Here is a 12995-nt window from a genome sequence, read left to right as displayed (position 1 = left end):
GGGGCAAGAGATAACAAAGGTGAAGGTGTTGATAGGACAGGGTCACAGAGAATAACTGATCAGAAGGTCATGGAACAAATGTTGAAAGCTTTTGAAAGCTTTGTGCCATATTTGGAAGTTTTGAAAAGCAAGAAACAAATATCATTCTAATTGTGGTTTCACCGTAGTGGACAGTTTGCTATTTGATCTATTTTTTTTTAATTGCTGTTAACAGAATGTAGTCCGTCGCATGACCAGAACATTTCAATGTAAATCTCTGGTTAGACTTACATTGTGTGATTACAACAATTAACTCGACCATCATTTCCTCTCTTACATTATTTGTAACTTAATGAACGTTGAATTGGTGTTTCTGCATGTATTGTTACACAATTCTTGCAAATACATTAAAAAAATCCTTTTGATAAAATAACACCGGATGACTTTAAGCCACACATTTATGTACCACCCAATGAGAATTGCATGTAATTTATTGCAGTCTTTGAGTGCTCTTAATCATTATTAGGTGAATTGTGGACTTGAGTATTAGATTTATTTTGCACTTTAAAATGCAGGGGAATGTCCTTTTTTTGCCTATTCCTTACATCGGATGAACTTTCGATGTTACCTCTGGCATGAAAATGCCCTCCGAGGATTTAGCGCGGTGCTGTTCACCTTTAACGTCTTGAGGGCTGGAGAGGGGGTGAGCACAGCAGCTGGAAATGCTGCTCTCTCCTCTTCAACTCCTTGCTATTGCGCATGATACTGCGGCGCTCCAGCCTCTCCACCTCAACCCACCTTGAAACAGGCAAGCCCGTCGTCAGCCGCTGATGAGCGGCGCCCCTGGCCAACCAGAATCGGAGCTGGGCTTCCCCGAGCCAATCAGCAGCAGGGGAGAGGCGGGTGGGGGGGGGGGGGCGGGCGCTGGCCCATCAAGTTAGGTTGGCAGCGCGACGGGGGGATCCAGTCTGTTTGCGCTGGGAAACAGCAAGAGCTAGAGGCTGGGAGAGTGCAAGTGCAATCCAGAGGGATGTAACCGAATGAGAGAGGGAGAGACAGGCAGAGAGAGGAGAGATAGAGAGAGTAAGAGGCAGGGGAAGAGAAAGAGAAAGAAAAAAGGAAGAATGAGCAGGACATGAAGAGGACATCATCGGAGGGATTGCATTGGCCAGAGCGGGGCTTTTCCAGGGAACATCTAAAAGTGAAGAGCTCTAAGATATGATCCAGCCAGATCTCACAGTGGGTTAATAGTACTATGATTTGGTATGTGGCCACTTTGCTAGCGGGTGTAATCAGCACTAGAGGATCGGCAGCTCAAGGTGAGTTGAAGTTCAAGATCATTCTCCCCAAGTTTATTCACTGATGATGCAACTGTGCTGACAGCGGCGCGTTTAACTGATTCAGGGATGAGAAGCGTTGAGTTGCTGTTAAATATTTGTATGCCACAGTATTGTCATGCTCTTAACTGGCTAATAACCCAAAATGAAAAGTATTATTTATATAGGTCTATTGTCAGGCAAACTGAAAAGTTATGGACTTTATAAAAGATGAAAAGGAAACTTTTATCCTTAGTTTTGTGGAAGTTGCCTGGGTTGGCATTCCGTTTGCCCTGCCACCGGTGCTTTCGCTCTGATTGCAGGTGTTTAAACAGCTCGCTGACTGGAAGCACAGCGGATTCCTGTCTAGGTTTCTGTGCAAAAATGGACCAGTTTCAGCAACTTTGCCAATGCGAGTTGAGGCACTTGGACCCAGTGAATTCTTTCCAGTGAATCGGTTGAATATTGCTGCAGTGTCTCTGTGGGGTGATTGCTGGATTTATGGATACTGGGTGGCGAGAAGCGATAGAAGCGAAAGTTGCTCTAATGAAAAAGGCAATCTAGGAATCATGTAAACACTCGGCGGCATGAAATGAGTAAAGTTGCATGACTGATTTATTTTAGATGAATGTTACTGAACTCGATTTTTTTTTGAGTCTGAAATGACACTAGAACTTTAATTGATTCTGTTTAAAATCTTAATTAAAGCGCAGGATTTCTATTTTCCGAGGATATCAGTTTCGAGACTGCCTGGCAACAGTGTTCTCCCATAACCTGTATGATCCATATTTGATGGATAAAATCCGTATTGGAAGAGTTTTAAGCAAATGTGACCTTTATGACAAATGGCTGGCAGTCCTCCTTAAATAAGCATGACTAATGGCTGTACCTGAACCAGAGGCTCTGTGGCCGCTCCAGTCAGGAGCTCACTGACATTTCTATGTCGCAGTCCCCAAACCTGCGTCCCTTAGACGTGTCCCGGAGCGAGGGGAGGCTGGCACACGGACTGCAGCCGGGGATCTGCGAGGGGAAAAAAAAGGAGGGCTTCAAGCTTATTTCTGACTCTGTTTGCAAAGCTGGTGTTAACGGCGCTGCGTAGGAGTCTACGCTTCACGTTTACACATCTGGAGCACCTCCCGTGAAGTTCTCCTGAATTAGAGTACTTGTTTTATACCAGTGCTCCACTGCTGGTTACTGTCAGAGAAGAAACAAATATTACAATTGAATTGCACAATAAATCCTTATTACGCCGATCCAAGTAAAATAGAAGTTTGAAAGGTCACGGGTATTGCTCTTAAAGGTGCACAACTGTGGTGTGAAGGTGAGAGTCTCCGCAGTCGCCTTAAACCGATGTCAGGTTATGGACTGCAATTATCGATTAACATTTCAATATTTATCGTAATTCCTTGCGTTAATGATTAAATTCAACTTGTTGAAAGAAAAGAATGGGCCACCCATTCAGGCACCCATCTAAAGGCAGCTTGGTGAATATTTAGCAGCCACTGAAGGAGGAATGCTCCGGACTGCTTTCCCCCCCCCCCACCCCCCCAAAAAAGGTGCAATTGCCAGTCACCGGGGAGAGCTCCACGCTGCTGTCAGCTGCGGTACAAACTTTCCTCAACCTTTCTTACACTAACCTGTTAACACTCTTAACACGTTTCAAGATGCGTGCGGGTGCAGTGATGTCATCATTGCTCACTTCAGTATGTCACAGCATGATCATGTACTTGCTGGAGGTGGTGAGTAACTAGTGTGAACAGCAAGTACAGAACGCCCCACTTATATGATGATTAATTGCACGATAAATGAGCATGGATTTAAATGGGCTCAATGATGACCCACCCCCTTCACTGTACTTTGAATCATTGTACCATTTGAACTGTGATTCTTAATAGAAAGTAACAGATACATAACATAGTAAAATGAAAAGTTTGACTTGCTTATTTTCATATGAAAGCAATCCCAATTTTTCCCATGCTTTGTTGAGTGGCTTCTATACACTAAACAGAACACATGGCATTAACATCAATGAATTTGGATGGAATCAAGTCTTCACCTATGGCATCATGTGCCAATAATTGACCCAAAATTGAGAGGGAAGGGAGTGAATCTCGCACTAATAGTTTCTCTGAATATTGAGTTAGAGTTGGACTTCCATCAGAAACTATGCTATGGGGCACTGGGGGTAGCACAGCAGACTGGAGAACCACTGTACAACAGAAGAGATGGATTAATTTTGATTTCAAGCTCAGTTCACAACCTTGCCACTATTGGAGAGGTGCCTCTGCAGGCGTATTATCCTCAGTTTGCTCTGTCTACTTGTTGCTAACCAGTTTGGAATGGCCATATTGGCCATATTTGGGTGCCTACCCCCCTCACTTGTAAGTGGGTTAGATGCTGATATTTTGGTAGAAGATTAACAATCGCATTTCTGTTGCATGCCAGATAACAACTCATTTTGAGGTCAGTGATTGTTGGGGGCCATTACAGAATTCTTCTTGTTGACTGCAGTAGAAGTTCTGACCATCTCCCCAACCGGATTTATGTATTGAGGCATTGGGGAACCCACATACTTGAGCCTCAATGGGTTAAGCCACCATTTAGTGTGGTACATGTAGATTTGGAAGGTCTCTATTTTGGATCTCGGTTTGTTTTGAGGTAACATTGACTAACGTTTCATCCAGGGTGACACTGAGGTGCTGTAATTGACATCCATGCCATTGGGCAGGGGATCAAAACATGGTTCAGGGCTCTTGATTTCTCAGCATCCCTACTAGATAATGATTTTATCTGTGGTGTCAAATAGCCTTTAATATTCACTGTCCAAACTCACATGGAATAATTGGCAACTGAGAGAGGCACAGGGGACTGCTGTAACCTGGAACTACAGCCTAAGCCAATGACTTGGGGAGAGGAGGGTAGACAAATTAGATTGGAGAGAAATGCTAAGACAGCTTTTGCATTATGTCTTATTAATCAGAGAGCTCTGCTCTTATTGATTTAACTAATCCCAAATGTAAAGACGTTAGAATAATGTACTATTCAAACATACAGGTTGGTGTTGCTGGTAGAACTTCTACTGATCTGTCTTTATTTGTACAAGAATAATTTATGTACTTTTTCCAACTAGTCATGTCTGTGTGTAGAAACATTTGAGAGGTTAACAAATGTGCAAAGGAAATGAAAAAGGTAGGACAGCTCAATCCAGGGCATATACTTCAACTGAAGGCTTTTTGTTTTAAGCTGCTGATAGCACATTTACAAATTGGATCACTTCTGTAGCCCTGAACAGAGATATATTGTAACCCAGCTGCTGTTAACAGTAACTGCATGTTACTAAGATACCAGCATATATAAATAAAGAATTAAAAAAAGAACTTGAATTTGCATGGTGCATTTCATGACCCCAGGGCATTTCACAACCGAAGGAGTACATAGAATCATGGAGAGATACAGCACTGAAGCAGGCCCTTCAGCCCACCGAGTCTGTGCCGACCAGCAGCCACCCATTTATACTAACCCTACATTAATCCCATATTCCCACCATTCTGCTACCTACACAAGGGGCAATTTACAATGTCCAATTTACCTATCAACCTGCAAGTCTTTGGCTGTGGGAGGAAACCGGAGCACCCGGCAGAAACCCACACAGCACAGGGAGAACTTGCAAACTCCACACAGGCAGTACCCAGAACTGAACCCGGGTCACTGGAGCTGTGAGGCTGCGGTGCTAACCACTGTGCCGCCCCCAAATTTTGAATTCAAGTTAGTGTTGTGATATGGAGCAATGCGGCAGCCAAAATGCGCACAACAAGTATCCCAAAAATGGCAATGAGACAAGTGATAATATGGTTTTGGTTGGGGGAGAAATGTTACCCAGAATACAGAGAGGACTTCCCTGCTCTTCTTCGAATGATGCCATGGTTTAATGTCTCATCTGAAAGACAGCACCTCTGACAGTGCAACACTCCTTCAGTACTGCACTGGCATGCCCTCTAGCCTCTGGAGATGGGCTGGAACCCACAAGCTTCTGACTCAGGGACGAGAGTTCTACCTCTGAGTTATAAAACTGACATATAAATCTAAGATATTGTACTGTATAAAAGATGTAATAATGTTTCATTATTGAAAATGCAGACCTGTTATCAGCATTAATTTGTTTAGATACATTTAACCAGGATAGTTTCTTGAGACGCTATATGTTATTCATGTTTGAGAGCACTAGAAAAGAAGAAAACATTCAACAGTGCTTGCCATATTGCTAAATTTGAAAAGATGATGACATCAGAACATGAACCTGAACAGCAAAGTGCAATCATACATTGGATGCATTGGTTTTGATCTTCCAAAATTCTCTAGGTTGTAGAACTAATCCCAAGGGTTGGAAGGTAGCAAGCATTACCCCATTTAAGAAAAGAGGAAGAGAAAACATGGAGTAGTTAGCCTAACATTAGTCATAGGCAAAATGCTGGAATCTATTATTAGAGACATGGTAACAGGGCACTTAGAAAATCATAATATGATTAAGCAGAGTCAACATAGATTTATGCAAGGAAAATTGTGTTTGACAAATCTGTTAGAAGTTTTTGAGGATGTAACTAGTAAGATGGATAAGGGGAACCAGTGCTTATAGTATATTTAGATTTTCAAAAAGTATTCAATAGGATGCCACGCAAGAGGTTGTTGCACAAAATTAGGACTCATGGGATTTGGGATAATATATTAGCATGGATTGAGGATTGGTTAATGGACAGAAATAGAGTAGGAATAAACAGGACATTTTCAGATTGGCAGTCTGTAACTAGTAGGGTACTGCAAGGATCAGTACTTGGACCTCAGCTGTTTACAATCGATATTAATGACTTAGATAAGGGCCAGAGTTTTATGCCACCCCAGCGAGCCAGATGGTGGCAGGGGGGTGGGGGGAGCGAGTGGTGTAAAATGGAGCGGGAGGCTCCAGGGGTCCTTCCCGACCCGCTGCCACCCCGATGGGGGGGTGAAAAATAGGCCGTCCGCCCCAGGCCAATCAAGGCCCTTAAGTTGCCAATTAACGGTCACTTAAGGGCCTTCACCCGCTTCCACGGGGATTGTACCCATGGCAAGCAGGCGTCCTGGAGCCAAGAAAGGCCACGCAGTGAGAGCTGTCGGCCTCTCCGCGCCCCGGGGGAGGTTCTGACAATCGGGCATAGGGTGCCTGATTGAGGGTCACCTCCACTTCCCCAACCGCCCACAGGACCAAAGACGTCCCCCCCCTTTCCCCCAAACAACCACCCTTGCCTCGCCGGGGCCCGACAGATCACCCCCCCAGTGAGGCAACCAAACTTACCTGCACTCCTGGCTCCATGTCCTTGGCTGGGCTGTAGTCCCAGCAGTGGCCACCGCTCCCGGTCGCGCTGCTGGGACTAAAATTTGCCAGTCCAATGATTGGCCGGCAGTTCAATGAGGCGGAACTTCCTTCCTCAAGCGAGTGGAAGTCGTACCTTGGAACAGTTAAAACCCGGATAAAAATTTCATTGAATGTCGAGTACTGTACAACGATTGCACATCAAGGCTGTTTTAGAGTTTGAGCATATTAAATTTCAAATTGACAGTCAGGCAGTAACTTTTAACTGGTTTCTAATTCATACCTGCTATCTTAATTATCTTTTTAAAGACAATACTGCTAAAACTTTGCTGTAGTAATAACAAAAAGTAAGTATGCCAGTAAGAAAACAAGCCTGTGAAACAATTTGTCACATTCAGCAAGCATCGTATGCATTTAGTGCTCTGGTTGCCTAAAAAGCAGCCTTGTATGAATGACAACATCATATCGATTAGGAGGAAGCACAATGAAGTACAACAAATAACATTTCTTTGCTCCATAAAATAATTTGTAGTGAAGTTGTGAAAGAGTGTAAAATACATGGGATCTCAAAGAGAGAGCTAACTATTTGTCAACGCCTTGATAGATAGTTTTGCAACATTCTAATCAAAAGCCTCTGGGGTGGTCACATAGATGAGCTCTTCCAGAAAACTGTATGTAAATCTATTTTGTTTTATAACTAGCATTGTCTCAGTTATTCATTCACTGAACAGTTAATCCTAAACCATAGAAATGTCCAGAGTTTTCTCAATTTAACTACCTAATGATATTGATGCATAAAGGTGAAAGTCCATGAAGGAAATCCCAGAGATGTTGACTGGTTTGAATGAATTGGTGAAATATTTCAGGTGGCAAAGCAATGATTCTGAAATGGCATTAGTTAACATGTTCTTAAGATGAATGTCATCTCCTGGGATAGGTTGCTGGCGTGAAAAATGGTGATACGCTTCAGACGTCTGTGCTTAATAATATGTTACAAAATTGTTCCTAAAATTATTGCCAAAATAATGCAGTGCTCAGTGAGCCACTGGCAGATGCCACATGCAGAGAAGCCAATTAACCCTTTTGGAGATTGTGCTTTGCAGCTGTTGAGAAACCTATGTGATTTCTGTCATATAATAGCCACCAAAAACATTCATCCAGCTAATTGAGCTGTTTAATTGTGGTTTTTAAAAATATACACGTCAATATTCCATAAATATTACAGTATGAGTTATGGCAGATTTAAAAGTCAAAATACTTTGAGTTGTAGAATAATTAAGGCAGTTGTGAAGTTAAAACTGCAGAATTTTTCGGCAGTGTTCTGAATTTGCTATATAATTCAATCTTGATGGTCCATATATACCAATGTTCTCTGGATTATTAGTTCAGTAACATAACCACTACACGACCATATCCTGTCTGTTGTCCTGCATGTCGTATCTTGGTAGAGGAAAACAACTCCATATTTTAATTCTAGTTATTCCAAAAATGGAAATAAAGACTCAAATTTCACCATTTGTCACAGGACATAAGAAGTCTTTTGCCACATGGAGCAGGGGGCAGTACTTTGGGTGTCCAACCACTTGGCTGTGCATCTTGCATTGCAGTGTGAACACTTCAGTAGCTTGACAATAATTGGCAGGTGTGACTCTTGCCTGAATATCAAAAAAATTCAAAAAAAAAAATTGGCTATTACTGGGTTGGAGGGACATTTAGAAGGTTTGGCTTCTGCTGCTTGTAAATGCCACATAGTAGTGACTCTACTGTTCTTAAGAGTGAAAAGAAAAGAGGGCTTGAAGTAAGGTAATAATTATCAGATTCGAACCCAGAAAGGATATCAATGGCAGTGCCTATTTCATAAACTGAATGGCACTTTTCTATTTCTGCATTCTTTTAACTATTCTTATGAATATTAATCTGTTCAAACATGCTTTTATTGTAAAACTTGCATGGGGCCTGCATTTCCATTGCCATTATTAGGCCTCAGACCAGTATCCCTTTTAATTGCTGCTGTCTTGGAGGATATCGCCAAGAAAATGGCATAATTCACGTGTTGCCAGTTTATTTTACAGGAGCCGAAGATAAGTTTAAGAAAGTTCATTGTATTTTTGATGTGTGAACTGAAAATTTCAGAGGAGAAATCAATCAGATCCACAATCGTATGCATTGATTAGTCGGCGCTTAAAGCCTTTGGAATTTCTGAACTGCTCAGCAAGAGTTTATCTGAGATGGAGTAGTGTCAATGACACTACTATGATTTTTGGCTTTCAGTATTTTAGCGCAAGTATGGTGCACAATAGATGGCTAAAGTTTCAGGATACTCAAGATTTTTCTGAGAGACCTGCCAGACATTGAAAAATGTGAGGCTGAAAGCTCTGGCAAGAACACAGATGCAATTGTTCCCATTTTTTTTGCAGAACATCGTTGAGAAATATGTGTAAAAATTGAATTTTTATTCACTCCCCCACCCACAATATTTCCCTCTTGCATCCATCCCATCCCAGAATTTATGCACACTTTTGTTACTTGTGTTGTTCCACGTTGCCGAATAGTAGATGGCTACGGGTGGGATGTTCTCCATTTCTTCATCATTACTGTGAGTGTGTCCTCAAGCAACTAAGACATAATCTTCATGGAGCTTATGGAATCATCATAGTTGGAAGATTCAAGTCACATGAATCCCTTTCATTTGAATGTATGACTGTATCTGAATTTGTATGGTTCTTTATGATTACATGCATATTTTTGAGAAAAACACATATAACCCCTCCTCATTATCCATCTGAGAATTCGCGTAGATGCCATATTTCTACTCCATGTAAATGAGTAAGATGTGTATACTGGTGGCACAGAGTGCCTTCCCAATTTATTTTGATGGTCTACGTTAGATTGAATAATCACAATGTTTTAAATTCAGGACAGTAACCCATGACTAATCACTTGCAGCACCAATTCTGTAGACCAACCACCCTTATATGGCTTTTTTCTGCCTACTCCAGTGCTTGAGCACATTATCTAGGCTGACATTTCAGTGTAGCGCTGAAGGAGTGCTACGTTCTTAAAAGTTCCATCTTTTGGATGAGGTCTCATCTGCCTGTTGAGGCAGATGAATAATGCCATGGGACTTTTTTTTTACAGAGGAGACTGCTCCTGGTGACTCGGTCTATATCAACAGAAACATATTAATTGATCATTTATCTCACTTTGCAGATCACTGTCCATAGATTGGCTGTTGTGCTTGCATACAAAACAACAGTGATAACACTTCAAAAATACTGGTATTTGTTAGTAAAGTGCTTTGGGATATCCTGAGGATCTGAACGTTGCTATTTAAATGCCGGTTCTTTTTCTTTCTTAGTTTCTTCCTACTGTTGCTGAGATAACTCCTGATGACAGAATGGAGGATGGTCAGTCATCCAGCAATTGAATTATGGATTATTTTTTAATTGATAAACTGCCCAGTTTTGGATGTATACTTAGAAGTTCTTCCTTTGGTTCTTAATTGGAAGGTTAACGCACCTTCAGAAAATTAAGCATATGGCTCGATCTTGCTTTGCAGCCTAGAAACTTCCACTATGAGTTTGTAGTGCCCAGTTTATGTACTTGTGAATAATGACTGTAATACTGTGAATCTGTTTTGAATTAATTTTATTTGCAAAATTTCAATCTAACAGCACTCCCAGTTAATTATCTTGCCTGAGAACATTTGGTTCCTAAAATAAGTTTTTTTTTAAAGCTCTAATGAAGCTGGAGGCAAACCATATGGAGCATCACGGGTCATTGTGACTCAGCAAACTGATGATGAACAAATTAGCATGTTCAAATGACAACTTAAAGTTAGGCAAGTTCATGACTCAAATTTAGCTTTTACAACAAACTAGTAGCAAATTGGAGGTCTGCAATGAGAATGGCAGGATGTGGGGAGCTGCAAAATATATTGTTCCATAGAACCACAAAAGGGAGAAAGTTTTCCCAGCTCATTGATCTCATAGTTCAACAATACCAATCCTACTGTTCCCCAAGTGTAGCATTTCTCTGTTTCATAATAAGTCGAATGTCTTGCCCTCAACCACCCTTCCTGGAACCAATTCCAGCTCATGACTATCCTATGCATAAAGAAAGATTCCTGATCATAATGGCAGAATGCTTCAAGCCGTATCATATCATTTTAATGTGAAACTAGAGATAGAATTGGAACTATATTAGGTGTCATCTGAAAAATCACTCTTGTATTTGTATGGGTGAAGTGGGACAATACACAAACCCGCCAAGAGAGAGAGTTATTGGTTACAGGGGAAGGGAGCCAGCTTCCTCTCAATGCTCCCATTTGTTTATATTTTATAGGCTAATAGTATTAGCAATTCTCATATACTTTTGAGATCATACATGTGAGCTTAATGCCAGGCTATCCATTAGGGATCAGCCAACATATGTACATCAAATGTCAAAGATAATCAAAACCCATTAAGTACTCGAAGCTTTGAATTACATTCTACCTGCCGGAAGGGTAAAGTTGTCTGTATATCTAATTTGAGAAGACTGTGCTGATTTGAGATATCGAAAGTCTGCTGAGCATAGTAAAAGTGCTTCAGGAATTCCTTATTCTGCTGTTCACTTACTTCAGTATAGTGGTGAGGCAGACTGGAAAGAAAGAGAAGCATCCACACCAGGCTCATCAAATATTAAAAGGTTCCAAATATCAGTCATTCATTATTTTTGAGACAGTTTAAAGTATTGTTAAATATTATATTGCCAAATATTTGCAATGTTCACTTTTGCCTCTGTACTACTGATTTTAATGTGAATGTATTTTCTGCCTTTTGGAGTGGCCAGGAGTTCATTGTGGGTCGTTGAGGCAACCACTGTTGCGAAATATTGTAGTAAAGCAGTGACTGTTAATCCCATGAAATGTCATTCCATTTTCTACCAAGCCTAATATTGAAATTTAAATCAAAGAATTGTACCTGCTAATGGAAACTGTAATTACAAATAAAGTAAGTTGGGAAAGATCCCAAATTGTAATATTGATGCCTGCCTCAAATTTGCCCTTCATAACCCTGAACCTTGTGTTCCCTTGTCCTCCTCGACTGGGGTCTGAAATTATTTTGGTTTACTTTCTCTGTCCCATGAGTTACATTTTACATCTGTAAAACTTCACCATTGTGAAATCCATTTTTTAAGATAGAGAGCCTATTGTTTCAAGCTAATGGCTCTTCTCTCTGATACTAGGGGCTGGATTTTAGGTCGGGCGGACAAGAACCCGCTTCCACCTAACCTGGGGATCCGTCCCGCATTTTACGGGTCCCCAGGCTTCAATTGTTCCCAGGCGGAACTTCCACCCGCTTGAGAGAGGAAGTCCCACCTCATTAAGCTGCTGGCCAATCATCGGGCCAGCAGCTCTTAGTTCCAGCAGCGCCACTGGGACCGGTGGCCACTGTTGGGACTGCAGCCCAGCTGAGGATATGGAGCCAGGAGTGCAGGTAAGCTTGGTTTTCCTCGCTGGGGGTAATCAGTCGGGCCCCGACGAAGTAAGGGTGATCGTTTGGGGGGAAGTGGGGGCGTCTTGGGTCCTGTCGGTGGTTGGGGAAGCGGGGGCGGCCCTCAATCGGGCACCCTGTGCCCGTTTGTCAGGGCCCCCCCCCCCCCAGGGGCGCTGAGAGGCCGCCAGCTTTCAACAGGCGGCCTTTCCTGGCTCCAAGACGCCCGCTTGCCATGGGTAAAATCCCCATGGAGGCGGGCGAAGGCCCTTAAATGGCCGTTAATTGGCAACTTAAGGGATTTGATTGTCCAGGGGTGGGTGGCATTTTTTCGCACCCCCCCCCCCCCCCGCGCCCTACGTAAAGTGGGGCGGAGGTGGGAGTGGGGCAGAAGGCCTCCCAGATCCTCCCACTCCATTTTACGCCACCACCCCCACCCACCCCACCCGGCCACCATCTGGCTCGCTGGGGTGGCGTACAATTCCGGCCTAGGTGAGTGGGGGTTGGGGAGGATAGTTTTAACCTAACTCGCCAGGCAAGAAACCACAGGATTGGGTGAAAGGCCAGTTTTATACGTAGCCCAATAATGGCCCATGATGAGGGGTGTAAATCAGTGTTGCAGTGATCAGATCAGTTTTCCGATGGACAGGTTAGATTAAAACCAAGGAATCAGCCTCATTGTTTTTCATGTAAATTCATGGTTTCAGTAGTTGCTCATAAAGTCCATGATTTCCTTAGTAATAAAACGTCTGAGCAGCTGGGACAGTCTGAATGCTCAGTACCTTGCTCAAGACTCTAAATATGGCCTGGTTCAAAGTTTGCAAAAAATTAACATGCCTCACTCCATCTTTCAGTTTCATTTTAATTTTATACTACTTT

General features: G+C 42.4%; 1 protein-coding gene across 5 annotated transcripts in view; it reads left to right on the top strand.

The window, feature by feature from the left end:
- Positions 1-930: 930 nt before the first annotated feature.
- igsf9bb (immunoglobulin superfamily, member 9Bb) overlaps positions 931-12995 on the top strand; it is a 665840-nt gene continuing 653775 nt past the window's right edge. For all 5 annotated transcript variants that reach the window (XR_010977166.1, XM_068053913.1, XM_068053912.1 and 2 more), the window contains exon 1: positions 931-1298. Coding sequence is in view for 4 of the 5 variants with exons in the window: in XM_068053913.1 (XP_067910014.1) it covers positions 1235-1298 (64 nt within the window). In the remaining variant the exon portion in view is untranslated. The remainder of the gene's footprint in view (positions 1299-12995) is intronic.

The sequence above is a fragment of the Heterodontus francisci genome, chromosome 22, assembly GCF_036365525.1.
Source record: "Heterodontus francisci isolate sHetFra1 chromosome 22, sHetFra1.hap1, whole genome shotgun sequence".
NCBI classification, from domain to species: Eukaryota; Metazoa; Chordata; class Chondrichthyes; order Heterodontiformes; family Heterodontidae; genus Heterodontus; species Heterodontus francisci.
The sequence above is the reverse complement of the archived record's forward strand: the minus strand, read 5'-3'. Positions and strand labels throughout refer to the sequence as shown.